Source organism: Hippoglossus stenolepis, chromosome 6 (assembly GCF_022539355.2).
Source record: "Hippoglossus stenolepis isolate QCI-W04-F060 chromosome 6, HSTE1.2, whole genome shotgun sequence".
NCBI classification, from domain to species: domain Eukaryota; kingdom Metazoa; phylum Chordata; class Actinopteri; order Pleuronectiformes; family Pleuronectidae; genus Hippoglossus; species Hippoglossus stenolepis.
Window position 1 is genome coordinate 9,952,170 of NC_061488.1, and position 25,660 is coordinate 9,977,829.

At 41.4% G+C, this 25,660-nt stretch overlaps 2 protein-coding genes across 2 annotated transcripts in view; one reads left to right on the forward strand and one right to left on the reverse strand.

Moving 5' to 3' along the window:
• The window catches only part of samd10b (sterile alpha motif domain containing 10b), a 51,407-nt gene extending 48,487 nt beyond the window's left edge, over positions 1-2,920 (reverse strand). Inside the window, exon 1 of the mRNA XM_035158261.2 lies at positions 2,486-2,920. Coding sequence (XP_035014152.1) covers positions 2,486-2,498 — 13 coding nt within the window. The 5' untranslated portion in view covers positions 2,499-2,920. The remainder of the gene's footprint in view (positions 1-2,485) is intronic.
• Positions 2,921-12,901: 9,981 nt separating this feature from the next.
• prpf6 (PRP6 pre-mRNA processing factor 6 homolog (S. cerevisiae)) lies at positions 12,902-24,686 on the forward strand. Its single transcript, XM_035159730.2, has 21 exons — positions 12,902-13,128; positions 13,753-13,912; positions 14,082-14,200; positions 14,339-14,417; positions 14,799-14,975; positions 15,475-15,603; positions 15,731-15,825; positions 15,916-16,072; positions 16,476-16,638; positions 17,550-17,668; positions 17,798-18,016; positions 19,230-19,352; positions 19,477-19,598; positions 19,758-19,896; positions 20,235-20,354; positions 21,545-21,721; positions 22,390-22,523; positions 23,009-23,100; positions 23,294-23,408; positions 23,529-23,655; positions 23,930-24,686. Exons 1-21 carry the CDS (start codon positions 12,944-12,946, stop codon positions 24,080-24,082), a joined length of 2,904 nt encoding a protein of 967 aa, XP_035015621.1. The 5' UTR covers positions 12,902-12,943; the 3' UTR covers positions 24,083-24,686.
• The last annotated feature ends 974 nt before the right edge of the window (positions 24,687-25,660 follow it).

Here is a 25,660-nt window from a genome sequence, read left to right on the forward strand (position 1 = left end):
TTTCATCTACGCTGAATAGGCAAACACTGAGGGAACCATAATTATAGAGCGAAACTCGCTGTGCGGCAGACAATGTAATTCTCTCAGAATGTATGAAGATGAGGTAAAAATGTCAATTATACCATTTAAAATGCAGATCAATCCTTGTAGATGATACGGCCACAGGCCTGTAGCTGAGAACCCACCTAACAATCAAAGAGCAGCCCACTGACAAATGGAAATCAGAGTAAAATTAACTCAATCAACTCAGCCATTGTCCTGTACAACAGTTAAACAGGGATCTGAGATGGACAACTTTAAACCTCCCCTGGGTTTTCTGAGGATGAAGGATCATGTGTCTAATATTTAATCACAGATTTGACTTAAATCTTAGGGATCTGTGATCCTAATCATCTCCCCTGGTTGTCAATCCAGCCCTCAGTGTGTGTGTGTGTGTGTGTGTGTGTGTGTGTGTGTGTGTGTGTGTGTGTGTGTGTGTGTGTGTGTGTGTGTGTGTGTGTGTGTGTGTGTGTGCGTTTAAACAATGCAACAGTCTATCTGGACCAACACTCATTAAAGTTTAAGTGGCACAGCACACTGTCAGGGTGGTGTCCGTGCCCAGGGCATTGGGTAAATTAATGATGCTTAAGTAAACTGTGGATTAATTATAGATAGCTCAATGTGTCACTAGGCATATATGCATATCTGACTGAGTGTCTTACCTGCAGCAATGCTAATGAGGAGCTAACCTGCTTCAGCAGACCGGGGGCAGATGGGAAACACACTTGGCACTACGCTGCTGCTCTCACACACATTATTGCCCTTGAGCAGAGAGAGGCTCTGATTAGGCTTCACTTAAGTTAGTTAGCCCGGAGCAAACACCAACCAGCGAAGCACAGGGAAGAGAACGGGGCAGGAGAACAGGACCAACTAAAATGCCGAAGAGATTTTCATGCACGGTATAGTTTAAAGAAAATAATTGGTTTTGTCCGCTGAAGCTTGAAAAGCAGGGAAGAGGACGAAAACAAGATATTTGTTAAAAGCCAAGGATGAATAAAATGTGGCCTCTTCCAAAGATGTTTGATCATTTCCAACGTGTTCTCACAGAAATTGGGAGGTGACCCCGGGAGGGATATTGTCAAATTCTTATGTAGACCTATTTCTCGTTTTTAGGGCGTGTTGGATTTTTTTTAAAGGGGCAGCGCGGTGGAGGAAAGTCTCCCAAAGTCTAAAAACATGCAGGTCAGGTTAACTGGCGAAAATACCACATATAGGTGTGAATGTGAGGGCGAATGGTTGTTTATCTCTGTACGTCAGCGCTGTGATAGAGTGGCGACCTGTGCAGGGTGTACCTTATCAGCTGGGATTGGCTCCAGCACCACCACAACAAGTGACCCTGAAAAAAGATGTATGGCTGTATGGAGAGATGGATGTTTGGGGTTTTATTTAGATTACTTTTGATTGCATACATAGCAGGGGTACATAAGTTATATTCTATTTACACCACTGTCTCGCCATCATGAGTCAAAGTAAATAATGCCGAACAAAGACGGCTGCCTCACTGTTATATATTCCAGAAGTGAATACTGTCTCCCAGGTGAACAATGTGCTGGCCCACAAACACAGAGCAGGAGAACTTATAGTTTGAGGCTGCTTGGCTGCGATTAATCTTAAAATATTCCAAAACAAGAGAACACTACTTGACTATAAAGGATGAGTCGACTGATTCGTCTCTGAGAGGATTGTGTTTTCAACCTTGCAGGAAAAAAGGATCCATCCACACATTGACACCATCTGCAAATGGGTTAGGGTTCTGAAGCAACTTAGGAATTGTAAATATAGTGTCTATATGGCTGCTTTTACTGCAGCTTTCAGCATAACGGCTCATCATGAACTCATTTTAAAAAGGCAGAAAAAGCAAATGTCCACATGGAAATACCGTTTCAAAATATATCTATATTCTAATATAAGATTCTAGGATATAAAAAGTACATTAACATCAGTATGAACTCCCTCTTACATTTCAGAATAAGCTCAGATGGAAATATTCCATAAAATGTGTCTATGGTCTAATGAGAGATTTCAAAATAAAGCAGTTAAATAAGATCAATATGAACTCTTACTTTTCAGAATAAGCGCATGTCCATATGAGAATATTGTATGATAATATATTATTGGCCAATATGAGATTCTACAATGTGAAAAAGTGCATTAAGATCAAATTAAACTTCCTCTAACATTTCTAAATTAGCACATGTCAATACGGAATTACTGCATTAAAATGGGTCTGTGGTCTTACACGGGATTTTGAAATATGAAAAGTACAATAAGATCAATATTACATTTCAGAATAAGCACATATATTCCATAAAATGCGTCTATGGTCCAATATGAGATTCTGAAATATGTCAAAGTACAGTAAGATGAACGTGAACTCCTTCCTGAACATGAAGTCCCAGTTTGAACAGTGCGGGGCTCCAGTGGGAGTGATGCTGGGCGCGCTTACCGTCCACGGCCATACTCGGTCTCAGCGTGTATCTCTCCGTGGTGTCAGCAGGACTCTCCCATGCTTCTGTCAGGAAAAAAAAAACCGAACCGGGAAGAGGAGCGCGTCTCTCTGTCCTCTCGGAGCCGCTATGGGAGCATTGGAGCCGGCTGCTGACTGCGGCCGTGCACCGGGAAGAGAAAAGAAGAAAAAAAACCTACATCACTCTCTCACGCACATTTGTTGTGCGGGACGTCGCGGGACCAGTCGGATTTAACAGCGGCTCCCTGTGAATCTCCGCCCCCCCGCTGCTCCGCACCTGACCGCCGGGAGACAAAAGGTCATTACGCACCGACAGCTGCTGCTCCTGGAGCCAGACTGGATCCTCCTGCTCTCTCTCTCTCTATCTCTCTCTCCCGTTCTCTCCCGTTCTCTCTCTATCTCTCTCTCCCCCTCTCTCTCGCATGCACACAACACACACGCCCCATTTTATTATGATGGCAACCATAGGCTACAAACGAGGCTGTCATTGTTTGGGATCTTTATTTAATGGAAATGTCCCAGAGAAGTTCTGATATGATATTTCCCAATATGATGGTTTTAATGAAGTGACACACAAGTGACAAATACACACATTGTCCTGTTCAAATTGGTGAATATAGGTGGGATGAGATTCTTTTGTGTTTCTTTAATTTGTTGTTCTGATTTTTTAAATGTATTTATATATTTTGTATCTGTTTTCATTAAAATAAAAAAAAGATGAAAAAATGGCGATGAACATTATTTTTGCAATCACCATGAGTTGATATGGCCAAAACCGCAGAGAGAATACAAATGACGTTTTCCAAGAAGGTTTACTGATTAGATACTGGGTACAACCTAGTATAACATATATACTGGGTGTCAGTGTATCTGTACCTCCAGTCCACATTTTCCTACATTCAAAACCAAACCTGAGTATTTGTGCTGGTGAAAGGATCCTGGCTGTAATAGTTATATTGTTGTTCTATATCCCTGTTGGTTGTTAAAGGCTAGATTTCTTTTTTTAATTTCACCACTTTCTTTATAGAGATTTTTCAGGGTGCAGTTGATCAGGGCACACGCCTCCCAGATTAAACAAAGGGAAACTTCAATTCAGCAGAAATCCTCGAAAGCACGTTTGTTCTTTGGGTGCAGTAAATATTCCCCCCCTGGGAATGAGCTCCCTTTATTGTAGCCTATTGTGGAAGCTATGAAAACTGCACAGTGTGTGCCTTGTCTTTTTATTTTTGCATCTTTATAACTTGCAGACACAAACCATCGTCTCGTATTCGACCCTTCTCCTCTTTAAAAGCCAGATAAATCAAAAGCAAGCCTTGTGCATGTCAGACTAACATAAAAAAAAACTGCATACACAACTAAAAAAGTATAAGTTGTAAGGATTGATCAGCAATATGCAACTTCCCCTGTTTACTCATGATGATACTTTCTGTTATTATTTTGCACTTGACCCCCAAAGTTTTCCAATTCTCTTTTATTAAGGTGATGAGTGAAATATTATGAAAGTCAGAATACCCGAAAATATGGCAGTAAGATCTGTGATGTAACGTACTGGGATGAACTATAGCACTTCCATGAAGACAGGGCACAAATACGACTAAAACCCAGATGCAGCAGAGGCTGAGATATGCTTTTAGTTTCCTCTGTAAATCAAGCTTCAAATCACAGTATACAATTCCTGCAGTGCAAGTAAAGAAAAAGTTTTCCTGCCTGTAAAAGTTATTGTTATCGCCTAATTTTTCTCACCGGACACATTCAGTTTATAACACAAACTTTCTGTCAAAAAGAAATAAAAAATCTCAAGCCCAACCTGAATTAAGCCTGAGGGTATCATGAAGGTGACACTTTATAAAGTTGCCTCCAGAACTACAGAGGTTATTATATAGGTGCTTTTTTAGGTTCGTATAATCTGTGGATTGGCCCTTTAAGGTGATGTGTGGGATAACACCTAAGCAAACACGGCATCTTTGCACAAACCCAGAAAGAGATCCTCTGGAATATTTAGGAAACTTGCAGAAAATCCTAAAAAACAGTCGTCCCTCGATAGACGCCCACGTCAGCCGCTATTTGCCCATCAGACGGTCGAGTTTTACTTCAAAGCCGAGAATGTGGGAGCAGGTTGTGAACGCGTCTTCGTCAATGTACTGTTACAACATGCCCAGCTAATTGTTTCTGATTTTATTCAGACTGCTCAGCGCCCAAGCTGCTTTTTTCTTTCTCGTAGAACACTGCAGAGCTATGTCCCTAAAAGACTCCGAGACGGTCCATCAGACTGTGCTGGAAGATGTGGGCCCTCCCTGAAGCTCATGCAGACACTGGATCATCAAAGCCTGAAAGATGATGAACAAAGGACTTTCTGGTCCATCAGGGCTTCACCAGGACACACGCTGACTAGAGCTAAAAGCACACACTCACTCGCCCAGACACACACACCCATTCAGATTTATACATGATGTTGCACTCATTGTTATTCCCACGGACACAGTCACGCACACATGGAGGGATGCACATTTGCACGCACTCACTCATAATCTCAGAGACGGAGCTTAATTTAGAAATGTGCCAGCGAAATCTTTCTGCAAAAATAAAACGGAGTAGTCAAGGCGTGTAGCTTTAATTCAGAGGACGGTCAGTGCGGTGAATAATGAATAGAACCTGCAGAGATCAAGAAGCAAGATTTGCTGATACCAGCTCGCCGGGAGTCAGGTGGCAGGAACACAGCAGCTAAAACACGAGCTACTGTTGTGAAAAGATATGTTTGTCCTGTGTTTTGTGGCACAGCAGCAGCAGCAGGAACGCGAGGGACCAGGAAAATGAAAATATTATTGTCTGTAGATGTTCATTCCTCACGCTGTAGCCAAGAGTTTTTCCACTGAGAGTTAAGTTAAAGCATATTTTCTGGGTGTTAAGGAATGTTATTCTCTCCATGCACCATCTGCATTCCATCATGCGACTAACAGATTATGCTATTAAACTTTTATTGTCTGTGTTAAACCATTACACAAGGCCTGTCCTGCTCATGCCGGGAGACTTTGTTGTATTGCGACAGTGCGAGACATATGCATGGTGCAAATACACAAAGCTGCAATAAAAGCCGTATGTTTGTGCTGCAAATTGCACACACACTCTTTTTTTATTCCAGCTGTAATGAAAACAGATGTATTGGGGAAAAAAGAGTATGTTTGTCCTGCAAACAGCCAGATTGTGGCTGATAACATGAAGTAAAAGGAACATCTTGAGCCGGTGCTAGAGCGCTCCTCAAAAAAAGAAAGAAAGAAAGAGAGAGAAGCTGAGAACACTTCCTCAAGAGACATAGAGAGGCCATTGATATACTGGAGTGTGGCATCTTTGCCAAAGCTGGCGTCCTGGTGAATGGCTGTCCCTTGAGTTGGCAGAGCCCACATACAAGCGCCACAGGTGCCAAATAGACCAGAGGAATGGAGAGAGAAGAACAGCCCAGGAGAGAGCAGACCAACCTTTGGTGCAACTGAATGTTTAGAGACAGAAAAGATTCAAAGAGGTTGGATTTCAATAGAACATAAGAGTTCTCCTCTGCCTGCACTTAATCTGATCTGAAAGGGAGGGCTCTTTCAGGTGGAAGTGAAAGCAATCTAATGAATTCCCACAGGAAGCTATTTACTCCAGCGAGATGAGTGCAGATGACAGAGGAGAATCCACTTTATAGTGTTAAGTTCTGGGCCTGAGCTGTTTTCCTAATCAGAGACCTGGGGGAGTTTTCTGTGATTCTAAGTGCATATTGTAGAGGGGCCCCTCCTTTGAAAGCTGTGTCCCCCCGCTCCGAATGAATTCAGAGAGGGGAGCAAAAGATGACAGAACCTATTTGAGAGATATATTCCCTTTGCCTGATCATCACCTCCTGTCTCCTGTTCTGCACCCTGTATGTGTGTGTGTGTGTGTGTGTGTGTGTGTGTGTGTGTGTGTGTGTGTGTGTGTGTGTGTGTGTGTGTGTGTGTGTGTGTGTGTGTGTGCACATAGGGAGGTAAGGGTGGGGTGTGATTCTCATTCCACTCACTCTCTGATGGTGACCTCACTCTTATGCAAATTACCACAGTGTAACAGACAGTCTGAGTTTGACCTACACAACCCCCTGTCTCTCTCACACACGTATGCACGCACACACAAACACACACACACACACACACACACAACAAACACAAATCGCTCTCCATCACCATCATCAAATCACGAGGCTGCTCACCATATACTGTGTTCATTTTGTTCTTCACATTCTGTAGCTCTCTGTCTGTCATCAAATCTCTTTCAGTTTGGATGTTCAACATGATCACAAGTGATGAAACTGACCCTAACCCTTTCCATCAGCAGACAAAGCACTTACTGTTTTTTCTAAAAGTGTACACTGACACCAACCTGAAAATAAAATGGCAACCTCAGCGAGTGAAAAAAGACAAGAACAGCGTTATTATCACAAATCAACCCTTTCTTATTTCCCCCAGAGATGGTTCCTGATGTACATGATTGCACTATTATGCCTATTTCTGATGCTTTTTTGGGAGAATTATCTGGGACTATTTCTTGGAACTATGGAAGCAATAACAGATGAATAATGCATATTACTGTAAAAATAATTTGGCATCAACAGTACCTCAATATACAGAAGTCATTTCAATACATTCCAGAATTCTAATATACATATAACATTACATTCAAAGTACACAACCTGAGTAATTTCACAACCAGCTTCTGTGCCAATGTAAAATATGTACTTAAGTAAAGAATTGACTATGTTTGACTGGAATCAATCTTTGTTTCAATAATTTCTGCTGTTTTCATTATACTATGAAGCCACAGCCTTCATAGTATAATGAAAATGATAAACTCTCCTTGTTACTGTATTGTGAACTGTCCTCTTCACAATGTGTTCAAATCTTCAACAAATGAACATTTCTCTGAATGCAAAGAACAAAAAATGTGACAAATATGAAAAAATACGTGGTACTCTGGCTGAGTTAAGACGACACAAAGACAGAGTCTGGCATGAAACGACAGATAAAGAGGACAGTGATATTTGTGTCATCTTTATATATTTTTAAAAACCTCTTGGTGTTGGGTCCTCGGGGATGATTCGGATGGGAAGGGATCCAAATTTATTCAAGCGCCATAATTTTGAGGAAGACAGGATGCTCAGTCTATCTCACTCTAAATGTTGAAACTCAGGGATTTATATCTCTCTCCTCTCCTCAAAATAACCCATCAGCTAAATACCAGCCTCAGTCAAACAACAGGTCATATAACGGCTTCAGTCAATAACCTCATTTATCTCCTCAGCCGTCAGGGAAACAAATCAACACAGCATCGTGAGCTGTCAGAAGTTTAATGTGAGAAATATGAAAACCTCTCACTAAAACCATTGTGCATGTCATTCACTTGCCTTCCTTTCTTCTCCATCATTGAATAAAATTGAATGCTCATACAGATGTATCGTGGCGGCAGGTTGCTGCTGTGACGTTAAGTGAAAAATAAAGCACATGCTATTAGCAGTGTTACAGTATGAGCTTCTGTAAGTCTCTGTCATACAAGTCTCCTCCCAAGGTGACCCCACATTTGAAGGAGAAGAGTGTAAGAGGTCCTTTTCTTTACATGGCAATTAGTCTAACGAAGCATTTCCAATAGGATTGACCCGCAAATGCACATGTGTCACGTTTGTCAGCGCATTAGTATTCACGACACAAAATCCATCATCTTTTTCTCCTTCTGTACGCGGGCTCAGATCCGCGGCTTGGGCTAATTACTGGACTGCCCATATTCAAAGCTTTGTTGTCACACTAAGCTCAGTGGATCAATGAAATTCCATTTGAGCATCTGTTGCCCGAAACGGCTCTGGCTGGCCTCCTCTGAAGGAAGGCCCTAATAGCAATTTACTGTTGTCCTTTCACAAGGACACTTTGCTTTGTTTCAGAATGATACACACTCGGTAATTAGTGCGAAATAAATCATTAATCCTCCCCTGACTTTCACATACGAATGAAGTCAGGCTTTGTGCGTGCAGGCTGCTTTCAACTCAGAGACGCTGATGGAGTTTAACATGAGTGTGTAATAGTGAAAAATGATGTCCATGTCCTATTTTGCGCCCCCCCCCTTTCTTTCTTCACCCACATTGTACCGTTGAGATATAATGAGCTAGAATTAACTGGCATTGCAGCTCAGGCAGTGTGAATGATGTGTCTGCATGTGTGTGTGTGTGTGTGTGTGTGTGTGTGTGTGTGTGTGTGTGTGTGTGTGTGTGTTTGTGTGTGTGTTTGTGTGTGTGTGTGTGTGTGTGTGTGTGTGTGTGTGTGTGTGTGTGTGTGTGTGTGTGTGTGTGTTTGTGTGCGATGCATGAAAGTGTATCAATAAACCTGTCATCTCAACATATCTCCTCCTGTGCATCTTTCTGGCAAACCTCTCAATCTGTGGACCATAAATGGGGCGTGATGTTATTCGCTGGGATATTTCATCTTGTACTCCTTTGTGTCTTCCTATATATATTTCTGCAGCATCCATAAAGCCGCAGCTACATTCTACGTATTAGACGTCTCTTAGGACAGATAGTCCAGTGGTCCACCCCTCCATCCGGTGTCATATGCACTGCGTAAACAGATTAAATTGAGTCATGCATCCGTGCAAACTAGCACGCACACGAATGCATAGACATGTAGAAACATGCAGATTACAGTATGCTTCCATGGAAATACACACAACACAGTATAACACAAAATAATTCAGGTACACATTCATTTTGTATTTTTTTATTTGCTTTTTTTGTGACTCTCCCTCATCAAAAATGCAATTACATCCAAATGAGGCGATTAGTCTTTGTTAAAAAACAGACTGAGCTATTCAATTTTTTATTTCAGCTTTGCTCACGTTGACAAATTGCACAAATGGGTTATTCTAAACTGAGAAAGTTATTGCTTTTTTGTGTTCAGCATAATACAAATCTGCAAATGGATTGTCAAACACAACAGTCACCATTTCTCTTAAGATCACGAGCATTTACTTTGAAAAATAAAAAGCCATCATTTCAGTGCAAATCAAATGTAACTGACACACTCTATAAATTAGTCAACGCTCAATGACACAGTCGCTTTTAGACTCTGTGTCACGATCCAAGTTTTCTATAAAACATGCAGATAAACCATTTTCTCACTTGCTCATTTCATAAAACTTTTATTTTATTTATAAATCCAGAGAAGCTGAATGCATCACAGTGAAATATGTGCACTTATGTAAAATACATGTGTCCCTCTCCAACAACAGTTGTTCCTCAATCCTCAGTGAGTTTGGAATATTTAGGAGGGAAAGGAGGCTGTCGGCCTACTTAGGCAATACTCATTGTTATTTCAATGATTCAGTGGTTCATTTTCAACGTGTAAAACTGCAACTGTTGAAACGTTTGAAGTTGAATCAACTTCAACCGCAAAGCAACTTTTCATGTTGAATTAACAAACATTTCTGTCTGTGAACACAGGGACTTACAATATAAAATGATGAGAAAAGAAAAAGTCCCTGTCAGGTAAGTCTGAATTATATTTAGCAACAAAACAAAAAACAGAGTCCAGAGGTCAACAGCTATACAGGAAACTAACACTTGTTTCATGGAAAAACAACAAACAAACAAATCAGTTCAAATGATTCAGTGTCTCCCCAGAGTGAGCGCTCCATCTAAAAACAAAACCATAGAGGATCTCTGCTAATGTTTCTATTCCTCTTCAGTTCAGCTTCTCCTCCACTAGTGAACCATCTCCCCAAACAAACCCACAGAAGATCAGTGATGAGGAAGTAAAGTGAGAAGCTGTGGCTGTGCTGGCCTCATGTCTTCATGTTCACAGGAGAGTCTGAGATCCAGAGTTTGTCTGGAGACAGAGCTGCAGGTGAAGCTGCTGCAGGAACAGATGCTCTGTGACTAACTCCTCTGCAGAGGGAGGCGCCATCATGAGCTTTACTCTCCACATTTAAAGGTAGAAAGGCGGGATCAGACCAGAGCAGGACACAATCTCATTGGCTGAACAGGGTCGGGGTGTGGTTTAGTTTGGGTGTGCATGAAACTTTTATTTTGAAAGAAAAATTAAAAACGTAATTTAGAGATAATGTGTTATGTAATATATTGTACAACATATAAGTATACAGTATATAATAATATATCCATGAGGGTTGGCCTCAGGTTTTCAAAGTGGCTCCAGACAGTTTCAGGTTCAGTGAATGGAGGTGAACAAATAGGAGTTTTTACATTAGTTATCAAAAGGAGATCCTGTATCTGGTTAAAGAGACAGTTCGTTGTACAGAGTCACTGTAGTTTAGGTAAATGATATTGTTTCCAACACTTCCCCTGAGTCATAGATCAACTGTTAGTATCTATTGTTAGTTCATGTTAGCGTGTTTGAATTGATCCCCCTTTGTGTGTAATTGAGCCAATCACCTAGTTTAATATAAATATCGTAGCTTCAGTTCAGTGCTTTATGAGCCCAGAACTTTATTGCGTGTTTCTTTTTTTCCTGTAGGTTGATTTTCCTCATTTTCAGGGTAAATTAAGCTGGTATTTGCAAAATTCCCATGTGACTCCTTCCAACTCGGGCCCACACAAACCTGATATCTCCTACTGTCACTGTCATCATGAGCATATTGTTATGCACTTCAGTCTGTGTGTGTGTGGTGCAGGTTGCTGGATTCCTGCTGAATATGTTTATTCTTATGGAAACACACTTTCATTGTTCAAATACAGGCTGCTTCTTTATGTAGAATTCCTATTTTAGCCATTTGAATGTAACATTGTGGTTACCACTGCTGCATTAAAAATTAATACAGGGCTACACGTGTGCTTCAACCAGGCATTGAGCGATTTTTATATTGTTAGTATTGGGCCGTATTATTAATAATTTAAGTATAATAAAGAGACTGAGTGAATCATTCATCCATGGGTCAGTATTGTGATTTATTTTTTACTGCCTGTCCTTTATTGCAAAAACATATTCAGTGTGAATTGGAGCTGCACATTGTACGTGATCATATAAATCTGCATCGAAATAATTGAAAGAAATTAAAAGCAATGCAATAACTGGGTGAAATCGAGGCTCGAGTAGCACTTCATGTTCAAATTGGCTCTCGGCTGTGGGTGCCATATATCTTCTGATGTGTCTGACAGTCCATTTTCATCATAACATCTTCTCCCAGGAGTGAAATGATGTCTGCCCTCCAGGCAATGTAAATGAAGAGAAATGTGAGGGTCTGGGCTGAGGCTCAGACTATGGGTGGGTGAAGTTAAACGTGACTGAAGCTAATTGATGTATGGCCTCTCTTCGTCTCACGGGACGGAGCCCAGAAATGTCATGTTAGAGTGTAATTAACTCTATTGCCGTCTCCAGTCTCATGTTTGAATCCAGACTCTCCAACGTGAATATCTTTCACCCATAATGTAAGATAAGTTATCGCTGCGACACATTAACACATGTCTGTCAGAGCTGCACTGCAATCACTTAAAATATATGGCTCACATGTTATCATCCTCTCTAAGAAATGAAGTCAGTTTCAGTTCTACTAAACTATTAATTCACAATTTTTTCAGGGAGCCAGAGTATATTAAGGCAAACTTAGTTTTACTGTGAAGCACATGCTGATCCTTTAGGAGCCATGGTAAATCTCTGAGATGATGAAGAATGGGAAGGTTTTTAATTCAGATATCATGCATGTCAGCTATGTCATATATATTCCATGGCTGGGGTCATGGGTCTATTTATGATGCTGAGTCAAGGGAATAAATGAGGTTACATCATAAAATATACAAAAGGCATATGTAGCTGATTAGTTAATTGAATTACCAGTCTTATTATACATAGGCCTTTGAAGTTTGCATTAATGCCTCCAACAAAACACTCATTATGCTTTAAATGCAAAGTAAAATCATGTATAAATATTACAAAACAGAGCATAAAAATGCACAAAATATTCGGTTTTAAAATTAGAAAGTTCTTTCTAGGAGAGTTATACGATGTCAAATCACGATGTTACTTCATGCAACACAGGATTTACCCACTGGAAAAGTTGCATTAGGAAAAGTTATCTACAAACCAATAAGTTTAAACTTTAAAATTCAGAGCAAAGTCTCAACAGGCCTCTTTTTGTTGGGTATTTGGTGCCCTCCTGTGGCTTCTGTGAACAAAGTGACATTACCATGAGATAAAATAGATTAAAAATACATATAATTTCCACCACAGTTACACAGTTGGAGGTGGAAATTAAAACATTTATATGATTCACACAAACAACTTCATGAGCTTAAAACATGCCATTAGAGACTTCTTTTTTTTTAAAACAGCACCCAGACGCACCTGTGGGGGCGCTGATCTTTCCAGAAAGCTGCTCGCTGGTACCGGAAGTGCGACTGTTGTTTATCCGGCAGTGAGCATCCTCGCCGTTGCAGAAACGATGGCGAGTTCTGGTCCTAAACAGGCGCCCAAAATGTCCAAGGCATCGCAGGGAGGCGCCGGGGCCGCGGGGGCCAACGGTGCGACCCCGGCAACACCTCTCGCCTCTCCGCTCATGGGGAAAAAGAAGAAGCCTTTCCTGGGGATGCCCGCTCCGCTCGGCTACGTCCCCGGTCTCGGCAGAGGGTGAGCTAACTCAGCTAACTAGCATGCTAACAGCTCTCTAGCTAACAAGCTAAGTTCTGTCTGTTGAATGAAGTCTGTGGTTCAGCAAACTCTCCTGGTGGTAACACGCGAATACAGACACACATTAAGCATAAATAATAAAAAATAATCGTTGTAACAACAGCAACACATCAGCTTAATGAACTTAGAATTAATGTTCAAAATACACAGTAGCTACTTGCAATAACTAAGGTATTAGCTCGGCATTATCTGTGATTGCATTGATTGAATAAATGAATTTATCATAACGTCAGATAAAGGAAACAAATATTAGTGGCCGACAGTACAATTGTTTTTATTGTTTATATTTGTTAAAGGTAATTGGAGCCTGTTGTCAATGCAGTGTTCATAACTTCATACATTACTTTCTCAAATCTACTCTGTTTTATGATCAGCTCTCTGACAATAGTCAATGTTGTTTATGTGCTGGTAAACTCAATTTAACTAAGAGGCCAGCTAGCTTGGTTAAATATGTCAAACAGCAAAAATGATGAGTGCCCATTTGTCACATACAACGTTTTCAAATTGTTTATTGAATTTCCCTGTTCGAGTCCCCAAATTTTTATTTCTGTGATTTCTCCTCAGTGCAACTGGTTTCACCACCCGATCAGATATTGGTCCTGCTCGTGATGCCAATGATCCAGTGGATGATCGGCATGCACCCCCAGGGAAGAGGACGGTTGGGGACCAAATGAAAAAGAACGAGGAGGATGAAGAAGATCTCAATGATACCAACTATGATGAGGTGCCTGTGACTCGATTGTCTCTGGCTGTTATTTGATGTTTTTCTGATGTAAAATTGTGTATGAAGTTTCAAAACTCATAGCAGACCAGACCATTAATCTGTATATCATACGGATTGTGTGATATTTTCTGCCAACCCCATAACATTAGGCTGTTTGTTTTTCTTGTAGTTCAATGGATATGCAGGTAGCTTGTTTTCCAGTGGACCCTATGAGAAAGACGACGAAGAAGCAGATGCTATATATGCTGCACTAGACAAGAGGATGGATGAAAGACGCAAAGAAAGAAGGTAGCAATACATTTCTCCCACCTGGGTTTTGGGTTAAAGTTTACTCCAGATTTCACACAGTGTCTTCATGTTGGACATCCTTTGCAATTTATAATGTATGTGAGGCTTGTTTTTAAAGTTTTCTTCTCTCTTTTTTAGGGAGCTGAGAGAAAAGGAAGAAATTGAGAAATATCGTATGGAGCGACCCAAGATACAGCAGCAGTTTTCAGATCTAAAGGTACAAAGTTGCACATGTGCCGGACTGCTGCCTTTCTTTTCCAACCCAAATCACCCAGCTTTTTCTCGGCTGTCCTCTTCTTACACCTGTCTCTCCACATTTTAGTGACTCTGTCGCTGTCAAGCGAAAAACTTTATTTTCCTATTTTAAACTGTGTAAGAATAGGTAAACATCATTGTTCTAACCTTGTCCACCAAGACCTTTTGAGATTTTCCAGCTGGAGTGATTAGGGTTACATGAAATCAAGCTGGTAGAGCTTTTTCACAAGATATACAGTGATTTACAGCACTATATTTGTTACACAGATGCCACATCACTGACTTTCCATTTATAAATCTCTTTATTAAATTTCATCCTTCATTTTTTTCTATCTGATCACAGAGAAAGTTGGCAGAGGTGTCAGAAGAAGAGTGGCTCAGCATCCCTGAGGTTGGAGATGCAAGGAACAAGCGACAGAGGAATCCCCGCTATGAAAAGCTCACCCCTGTCCCTGACAGCTTCTTCTCCAAACACCTGCAGACCGGAGAAAAAAACACCAGTGTTGACCCTCTGCAAGGGGTCAGTATACACACAAAAACTAATTTCTTTACTGTGGACATCTACATTAAGACAGACACACATCAGTGAGCGATATGTAGTTTCATCTGGCACCAGCAGGAGTCATGATATCTCACTGCAAAGAAACAAATTACTTCAACTGTTCAATCTCAGTGGACATCGACTTTGTAACAGGATAGAATCACCTGCTTGTACCAATCTGATTGGTTAGATTGAGTGTTTATGCAAGTGGAACCCATTACCACACACCTGAATTGAGAGCCAATGGGAAAATGGCCTGTTAACAACTCATTTAAAACGTTTTCATTCTGAACATACATTATTAATATGATTACACTGTATTGTATTTGTCAGTCTGCAGCATTGGAAAGCTATTGCTTAGACCTTTTTGTGTGTATCAGTCACAGTGGTAGTGTCGCATTATCCAGGCCTTTTTTTCACAAGCCTTTTTCAAGATTAAATGCTCTTCTCTTTGATGATTATTTCTTTTCTTCCCTAGCTGGCAGGTCTGAACACCCCTTACCCTGGAAGCATGACCCCTGGTCTGATGACGCCAGGGACAGGAGAGCTGGACATGAGGAAAATTGGTCAGGCCAGGAACACACTCATGGATATGAGGCTCAGTCAGGTAACTGATGCATCATCCTCAGTCGCGTTCACTTTTACCTTGTTCTACAACTCGCACTGCACTTGATATCCCAATGCACAGTATTTATTTATTCTATGTCCCGTGTTTACATTTTACCTGTGTTCAGGTTTCTGACTCAGTGAGTGGACAGACAGTGGTGGATCCTAAGGGTTACCTGACAGATCTCAACTCAATGATCCCCACACATGGAGGAGACATTAGGTAGAAACACTAAAGAGACACCAAGATCCTTATGTGTGTAAAGTAAAATGTTGTTCGTCAGATGATTTATTTTTGCCTCCTTATGTCAAGTGACATCAAGAAGGCTCGTCTGCTGCTGAAATCAGTGAGGGAGACCAATCCCCATCACCCACCTGCCTGGATTGCCTCTGCCAGGCTGGAGGAGGTGACTGGCAAACTACAGGTGGCGAGGAACCTGATCATGAAAGGCACCGAGATGTGTCCTAAGGTAAGGATGGACAGTAAACTGAATCTGTAAATATGTTAAGCTCATTCATCTATATCTATAAACTTTAATGTATGTAATAATATTTTTACGTTTATTTAATATTTGTCCAAAGAGAGCTATTACTGGTTACTTTTTATGGCCTTCTATCCCTGTTTATTATGTGCAATCTATGTAAGTTTTCATCGAAGCACATGCATGTAATTTTTTTAATTGTAAATTGCGCTTATTCTACTTTTCTTGTACGAAATAGATAAAGTTCATTATCATCATTGTTATTATTATTTAACTTTGAATCGCCAGCTATTTCATTTAATGACACACTAATGCTGCTTGGCTGAGTCGCACATGGGTTAATTTGTTCCTCTCCCTCCTGATGCTATAATTATTTTTCTCTGCCCACCAGAGTGAGGACGTGTGGCTGGAGGCAGCCCGGCTCCAGCCTGGGGACACGGCTAAAGCCGTGGTAGCCCAGGCCGTCCGTCACATGCCGCAGTCCGTCCGCATCTACATCAGAGCTGCAGAGCTGGAGACAGATGTCAGGGCCAAGAAACGAGTCCTCAGGAAGGGTAAGGCAGTGATACAATGTTATAAAATATCTAAAATGACCATAGGAATGCTTTTAAATAATTCTCCTCTTTGTATAAATCCACTGTCAGATTGTGAGAAAGTGAAAGTGTTGAAATGAACTGTTGCTGTCATGTTGCTATGACGAGAGGCTTGTGTGTGTTCCCAGCAGCGCCCTGCATCACTTTATATTGAATGGTTTCCTTGCCAAAAGGAAGTCACCACTGTCTGCAGGGCAAAAATTCACAACCAGTCTCAATCTGTCCATTGTGTCATAAGAGGCACCCACACAGAGCTACTCACTCCCTACACTCATAAGATTGCATAAAAGATTTTATTACAGTTACATTTGGCAGCTGTGGTTCTGGCTTTTCATCAAGGCCAAGCACCCGATTAGAGCCATGGTGTCAGTGCCCTCACACACATTCTCACACACACACACACACACACACACACACACACTAATATTTCCCAGCAGCATACCGCAGTGACAGAGATGGATGCGGAGCTTCCTCTGTGGAAGAGGTCTCTCCGCCTCTACATGTTCAGTTGCCTCTGTGTTTTTTCTCAGACACTATTGAACTTTGTATTGCAGGATTTGCTGTTTAATAGTGTTTGATTTCATTATGTTCTATGCCCTGGGTCTACATTCACTGAAGCGATTAGAGTCTTTATTTTTTATGCCACTGTACACAGTGTGTTGCTAGTGTAAATAAAGGTCTGTGTATTTTCTGTATACATTTTTTTTTTTAATGTTCTTTTAAACCATTTGTTATGGCTTGATCTGAGGATTTTAACATTTTCGAGTTAGTTTTTTTCCTTGCGCAACACACAGACCTGCTCACTTGTAAATCTCTTGGAACAAAAGACTCAATGAAATGACTGAACTCTTATGTAACTCTTACTCATGCAGCCCTGGAGAACGTGTCCAAGTCAGTTCGACTGTGGAAGACGGCTGTTGAGCTGGAGGAGCCAGAGGATGCCAGGATCATGCTTAGCCGAGCTGTTGAGTGTTGCCCTACGAGTGTGGAGGTACGCTTAGCACACGTAGATTTCTTTCCACCAGCACGATGCATTGCATGCATCCACATCAATACAATGCAAGAAACAAAGCTTTGCACCTACCTCTATATTAAATTGTTTTTGCCTGTCCTTCTCTAGCTGTGGCTGGCACTGGCCCGGTTAGAGACGTACGAGAACGCCCGTCGTGTCCTGAACAAAGCTCGAGAGAACATTCCCACTGATCGCCACATCTGGATTACTGCTGCTAAATTGGAGGAGGCCAATGGCAACACTCAGATGGTGGAGAAGATCATCGACAGAGCCATCACCTCTCTACACGCCAACGGCGTAGAGATCAACAGAGAGCAGTGGATACAGGTGTGTTGCTGTGGCTTTGGGATTTCTTTGACATCTCTGAGAGGGAAAAAGACACAGCAGCAATTCCTGCAGCTGTTTGTAGACCAATAAAGAAATGCACTTGTAAAGATCAGCTCAAAGTTTGAGTGATTTAGAAAAGAGCAGAGGAGCAAAATCTGTTGTTGAACAGAGGAGTCATACGCCTCAGTGCTGCCAAGGGGGGGCCGTGCGGGGCCACCCTGATACAGTTATGGACCGATTGCTGTAGTCAGAATTTTGAATAGAAAATCTTATTTAGTAAATTACACTTGTAATAACAGTAACTGTCTACAATACTTTTTAAAAGCACAAATCATGAGGCTTGTGAAGATGCAGGGTTAAAAAAAAAAATCCTGTATAGAAATAAAATTCTTTGATGCATCGATAATCGGTATATCATCGAATCGTATCCATCAGAATTGAATTGAATCATGAGAGGACTAGAGATTTCCACCCCTAATGAAAACCTTATGTGTTGCAGAGTCTGTTGTGTTGATGTACAGATGTAACTAATTAACTTTGTCTTTGAGCACCACTAAAAAAGAAATGGAGCTTTGATTAAGTTATAATTCTCAGTCTACTGTCACTTCAAAATTTAGAGAAACAGTAAACAAAAAGTAACAAAGTTGTTGGTGTTTTTTATGCCCTAACAAAAACATCAGTAATGTTCACAAACACTGGAGTAAATCCAGCCTGTAGTTTCTTTTCTGTTTACACCGGTGAATTTTTTCCCCCGTGTCTCTCTACCAGAGTGAACAAATGAATGTTTTCACTTTTTAAATGTTGATGTTGAGTGAGTAGAGACTGCGTCATGTGTTTGACAGCTTGCCAGTATACTTTGGCAAAGCTACCTTCTGCTATTTCATCTGTGTGCAAAAGAAAACAAGCCAGCTCTGTGTCTTGACATTTTTAATGCCGCTCACTGTTGTTGTGCAATCACAGAATAACTTTCTCACACTTGCTCTTTTCCTGACTATCTTGTCTGGCCCTGTGTGTTGCGCTCATTGAAACCCCGACGACAGATGGACTCATTTTTTATCAATCAGAAATCCAGGTTCATTTCAAGGTTTCTGGTTCCAGCTCCATCATTCCTCTCAAATTGGTGTCAGTAACTTATGCTTTAACTTTTTGCATTGTCCTCCTGTGTACCACCCAGAATCACTTTCCCTCCTCAATGTTTCCTCTTGTCTTGCAGGATGCAGAGGAGTGTGACAAAGCAGGCAGTGTGGCTACCTGCCAGGCTGTGATAAGGGCCGTCATCGGGATTGGTATTGAGGAGGAGGACCGTAAACACACTTGGATGGAGGATTCGGACAGTGTGAGTAATGCGATATGTTTTGTTTTTTTTACACAGGCCACGCTTGGACCCCAACTCCTTGAGAGGAACTTCACATACTCATTTACCTGCAGAGTTTTATAGATGCTTGTCTGTTATGTTTCAGTGTGTGTCCCATGGAGCGCTGGAGTGTGCCAGGGCCATCTACGCCCACTCTCTGCAGGTGTTCCCCAGTAAAAAAAGTGTCTGGCTCAGAGCCGCCTACTTTGAGAAGAACCACGGCACCAGGTGACCAGCTCTTCTTTTGTAAATGTAGCTCGCTCTAAAGCTGGAACTTTCTTTATTTCTTATTCACTATATTTAACATCTGCTTTTCTCTGCTTTACTCTGCTTCATCAATTTGCTCTGTGCTCCTCTCATCCATTCCTCTTTCATTGCATCTTTCAGAGAGTCTTTGGAGGCCCTGCTCCAGAGAGCTGTGGCTCACTGTCCCAAGGCCGAGGTCCTGTGGCTGATGGGTGCCAAGTCCAAGTGGCTGGCTGAGGATGTGCCTGCAGCCAGAAGTATCCTGGCTCTGGCCTTCCAGGTGATGATACAGTCAATAACATTTTGACCTGTTCATGTAGTGTCCATGTGAGCATGTGTCTTATCTATAGCTGCTTTCAGGCATGCACTGAGTTTCTGCAGACTCAGTCGGAGAAAGTTCAATCCTGCAGATGATTTTTTTGCATTTATGAACGTGTCTGAGCAGAGAACCTCCAGCTGCATTTTTTGTGTGTGAAAGGTGAACAGCGGAGAAAGTCCGGACCCAATTCTCTGGAGATCCTCCACAAGACAGGAAATGGCTTTTGTGTGACCCTTTCTTCTGTTTCTCTCTCTTAGCAATGTGTTCTACCTCTGACCCACCTCTTTAAATTGTTCTAGGCTAACCCTAACAGTGAAGAGATCTGGCTTGCTGCTGTCAAACTGGAGTCTGAGAATAATGAGTATGAAAGAGCCCGTCGACTGCTGGCCAAGGCCCGTAGCAGCGCCCCAACAGCCAGGGTGAGTGAGAAAACAAAAAGAAAGTTTTTCCCTGTTTCAAACTCTCATCAGGTTTATTCTGAAGAAAATCCACTTATCTGCTGGAAAAAAAGTAGAAAAAGTTAGATTATAAAATATACTGAAAAGAGAAAAATAAGGAATGTGCATATTGTTTTTTTGTCAAGATTGATGCCATAAGAACACCATGTTCTTGGGCTATTAATTTGTACAGAGAAATGACCCTGTAATGACCCTTTCATGACCCTGTATACCAGAACATTTTGTTTTGTTTTTCTTCAAGAAATGCTGGTACTGGTGGCTTGATTATCAGATTGTATTCCTCTCGGCTTTACAGCCTTTGTTTAATAGTCAGTCACTAGTGCATTGAAATATAGAGTTTCTACAAACATGCTGTTTTCTCAGGTTCAGGCTTGCCAGGTTCCTTTATCTCAAAACAGTTGTTCAAAACAAACCACCACTCTGCCTACCAGGTGACCTCTCCAACACTCTTTTAATGATCTGTTTTGTATTCATTGACAGATATAACTGTGTAAACCTGCTTTAACGTTGGCTGCACTGATTGTCCTGTCAGATAAGACCAATACATGGTGTTGATGAAGCAGTATTGAGATTTTGCCTGAGGAAGTTTGTATTTGAAACATTTGAATGCTGGTAGTGTATTTACAAAAGAGCCTGGCTTGATGTGAATTTTTGGGGGCAGATGCCAATACCGATATTGGGGAGAAAGAAATTACGATATATCGGCCAATATATAAATATATTTTTTAATTTCGTCATGATTCCAAAGATGTCTTTATCAAACCCTTATGACATAGATTGTTATTGAGGCTTGATATTTAACAATTTAACCATAAACTTTATTATTCATAATATGATATATTTATGAATCAACAAAATAAACATATTTGTGACATAAAATATAACAGCACATCTTTTCGGATTTGTCTATTCTGTAAAATACACTTTTCATATTAGTGCAACATAAAGACAGACACACATATGTCTGTGAAAAGCCCGTATGGACAGATTTTTCTCGGTCAACCAATAAATCGTCTTGATTTCGCGTTGTATCATTTGGTTATACAAATATTTTTATACAATCCTGTTGTAAGTATATTTCAAGTAGTAGTTCACAGGGTCTGTTTATATTTGCTGTCTAAACATCTTGTCTGTATTTGTAATCTCTTCAGGTATTTATGAAATCCGTGAAGTTGGAGTGGGTGCTGGGAAACATAGAAGCTGCCCAGGAGCTGTGCACTGAGGCCCTGAAACACTACGAGGACTTCCCAAAACTTTGGATGATGAGAGGCCAGATCGAGGAGCAGGGTGAAAACATGGACAAGGCCAGAGAGGCATACAACCAAGGGGTGAGCATGCAAATTTGAACATCGATTTAGGTGAATGTCCGTATTTGTCTCACAAATAATCATAAGAGTGAACTGCATTGAGCAAAAAAAAAAAAAAAGTACTGTAGGAGAAGGCGCCTCGCACGAGCTCCACTGGCCGAGTTAGAGTGCCTCCAGGCTACTCCAGGGATTACAGTGGATGGGCAGATGGGGAAATTTCATTATGTGGGGAAATCGGGGAAATTTAAACTCCAGGAGAACAGCAGGAAAATCAAAAGTATGGGATGCATATTTGATCATTTATAGCATATATATGTTTTCTGGCCCATATAATAGAACAGACATTATTCACCTGCTCGTTCCTGACGGAGAACCACGTAGTTAACTACTCCCCAACACTCTAATTCTGAAAAAAAAACACAATTTACTACTTAACATCTCGATCTCTTATTGATCTGTGTACATTAAATGGAATTTCCTGTTAATTTAAGCATAATAGCACAGGCCATCGTCAGATGGTATATTACGCAGTTTTTTTCTACTTTGGATAGCGCTCTTTTTTCACCATACATGGGTTTGCATGCCTGTAAAGGAGTTCTGACTTCTAAGGGTTATTTTTGCTCGCACATGTTTTTGATGAAAATGTGCGGTTCTCTAATAAATGGCATATGTCTCGTTATTTGCTTCAGTTGAAAAAGTGTCCCCACTCGACATCCCTGTGGTTGTTGCTGTCTCATCTTGAAGAGCGAGTGGGACAGCTGACCAGAGCCAGAGCGATCCTGGAGAAGGCAAGACTCAAGAACCCCCAGAGCCCCGAGCTATGGTGAGAAAACACACAACAAACAGACTGTGAATAAGCCACTTGAATGCAAAAGCAGCATGCTGCTTGAGGAAGCACTTAAGTTTTCAAATGTGTCTCCTGTGTAGTTTATTAGTGTATTAATTATAGTAATGTGACTGTTTAAAGTGATTATTATCAAATGGGCAATTAAAAATTCAAGTGGCTTCCTTCTCTTTACTCATTTTATGTTTTGGGCTTTTTGTGGCATTTTCATTTCACTGCATGGAGGAGAAAAAGCTTGCACCAACACCCACGGACAGATTGTAATCATTTCTGTAGAAGTAGAAACTTGAATCAGAGAACATGAGACAACATGGGCTCGTGCCACATTTATTTAGATGCAGCACAGAAACACAAACTGAGATTGATGTCAAATTTAAAAACAAAAAATACCTCCACCTATCGAACTCTGACAGGCATGTGCAACTCTGTGTCTAAAAAGATGTGTTCATGATCCTATTCACCAGGCTGGACTCGGTTAGACTGGAGTTCAGGGCTGGACTGAAGAACATCTCCAACACACTCATGGCCAAAGCCCTGCAGGAGTGCCCCAATTCAGGTGAGAGCATATTGTTGCTGTTGTGTGAAGTCTCCGGACATTTGTTCGATTTGTCCTAAAATCATTGTCAAAAACTACACTACAGACCTTTAACAAAAACCACAATTTTGAAAATACTTTTGGCATTTAGTTTTTTTCCGTCTGTCATCTGCAATTCTCCATTTCTCTCCACTCCCTGTTCCTTCCTACAAAGGTATCCTGTGGGCTGAGGCTGTGTTTCTGGAGGCCAGGCCCCAAAGGAAAACCAAGAGTGTGGACGCTTTGAAGAAGTGTGAACACGATCCCCACGTGTTGCTCGCTGTAGCCAAGTATGACCGCGTCTTCTCAATAATAAGCCCTGCTGTCTTTGCTGGTTTACATTCCATTTAGCTTTTAAAATTCCTGTATGACAATGTTTTGGTTCAACTTATCTTGTGTGCACGTTTCAGGCTGTTTTGGAGTGAACGTAAGATCACCAAAGCCAGAGAGTGGTTCCTCAGGACGGTGAAGATTGACCCCGACCTCGGAGATGCTTGGGGTCTCTTCTACAAGTTTGAGCTGCAACATGGGACAGAGGTGAGAGTCTTACTATTGACTGTCCTTCTCTGGGTGAGAGTCTCTGTGAGACTTCGGTGTAAAAATCGCAGTTAAACATCAGGCAAGATTGGAATCCCTGAATCCTATAAAGATCTAAATTCAGTCAATGCAATTTTACTACTTAAAAATGTGCATCATTAAGATACAAAATATGTGGTTGCGAAGAAAAAAGTATTTGGGCAGAGGAGTGTATATACGATGCACTTGCTTTTGCCAAAAACTGTCCAACCTCACTTGTGGTTTCTTCCATCAGGAACAACAGGAAGAGGTGCGGAAGCGCTGTGAGAACGCGGAGCCCCGCCACGGAGAGCTATGGTGTGCCGAGTCCAAACACGTCCTGAACTGGCAGAAGAAGACGGGAGAGATCTTAGCGCTGGTGGCCAGCAAGATCAAGAATACATTCTGAGACTAAGGGAGGACATTTGGACTCTATACAGGTTGAGGACTCAGGCAGTCACGAGTCTAGCAGGGAACCGCAATGGACAAGCTCAACCTGTCCGTCCCTGGAACATACAAAGTACTGAAATCTACCCCCTTTACATGTTTTGTTGTTGGTCTCCTTTTTCTGACGATCGGTGTCAAAATCCAAATGTCAGCATCTGTGGTTTGTTGAAGACTGTGAAAGAATTTTAAAAAATGCAGAAATGAAAATGAATAATTTCAGTACCCTGTTTTAGACAAATGTACGGACACACACAGTTTGATTCCTCCTTCAACAGTTTATTTTGGACAGGACCCTGTAGGAATCTTTAATAAATGTGTTTTGTTAAAAAATCTAAACATCACATTTTAGAGGATTTTTTATTTTCACTCGTAGTGTGGGTGTGTTGGAGGTGAAGATTTGGCTCTGTCTGTTCAACAAGATGTGAGTGTTTATAAACTCTGTCAGGGGCTAACATCTGATCTCTCATGTTGTAGTGATGATCTGCTTTTTTTTTTACACAGCTTGCTTGAAATGAGTTTGAAAAAAAATACTTCATATTATCCAATAAACAAAGTTTGTTGCACCAGTCGCTGTCGATCTGTGTTGTTAAACGCTCTGTTATGACTTGATGGGCATCATTTATTTCTGAGTGTGGTTTATTTCTGAGAGTTTGACCTGCACTCATCCTCCATGCTCCGTCGTTATCCAGGAGACTGGGGATTTCCTCCAGTTAAACCACCCACTGTGAAAACATGGGCTTTTAAGTATTAAATGTCTTTCGGAGAAGTGTTCCACCACATCCACAGCTGCTGCTCCTCCTCGGTCTTGCATCTCTTCTGCAACGAAATCGAAAGAGTGAATAACAGAGTGATTGATTGCAGAAGGATTCCTCGACTTGATCGGACTGGAGTTTGGTGAAATCCTATGCCCAGCGTCAGCGATCCATGACGGGGGAAGGAAACTGGAGCGTGCCGTTGTTAATGTTGGAGCAAACCACGGGGCACTTTATTGGAAGTCTATCCGCCACAGTGTTGACCTATCCACCGGAGGAAGCGTGAGAAAATCCTGGTGTGGAGGGGTGTTTCGATGCGATGATCCCCGCAGGATCAGGGGCTGATTCCTCGGGTCTCCGTGGTGCTGACTGAAATGGGTTTGCTCGTGTGAGGATCCTGCAGCAGGACATGATAAATGGTGAGTGTGAGTTTTTAAAAACATGTGGTGGCTGATGGGGGAACTTGACAGATGTTAGTCTGCGGACACGGCGACTGCCAGCGTGAGCTCCAAACATCTGGAGAGGGACAGATGCTGGTGCGCGTCCGAGCCAGAGGCAAATGAACAATGACCCATCATCCTTTATTCCTCCTATAATGATTTAAAGTGGATTCTTTCATAATAACACACACCTCTGTGTTTTGCAGTGTCTGACCGGATCTTTCCTCCGCAGTGTCCTGGCGCTTCTGTTGTTGGCCAATTGTCATTGTGGTAAACGCAGATGTAACTTTAAAGAAATCCTGGACTCCTACAGAGTTGTCATCTTCGTTGAGCTGCAGAATCTGGTAG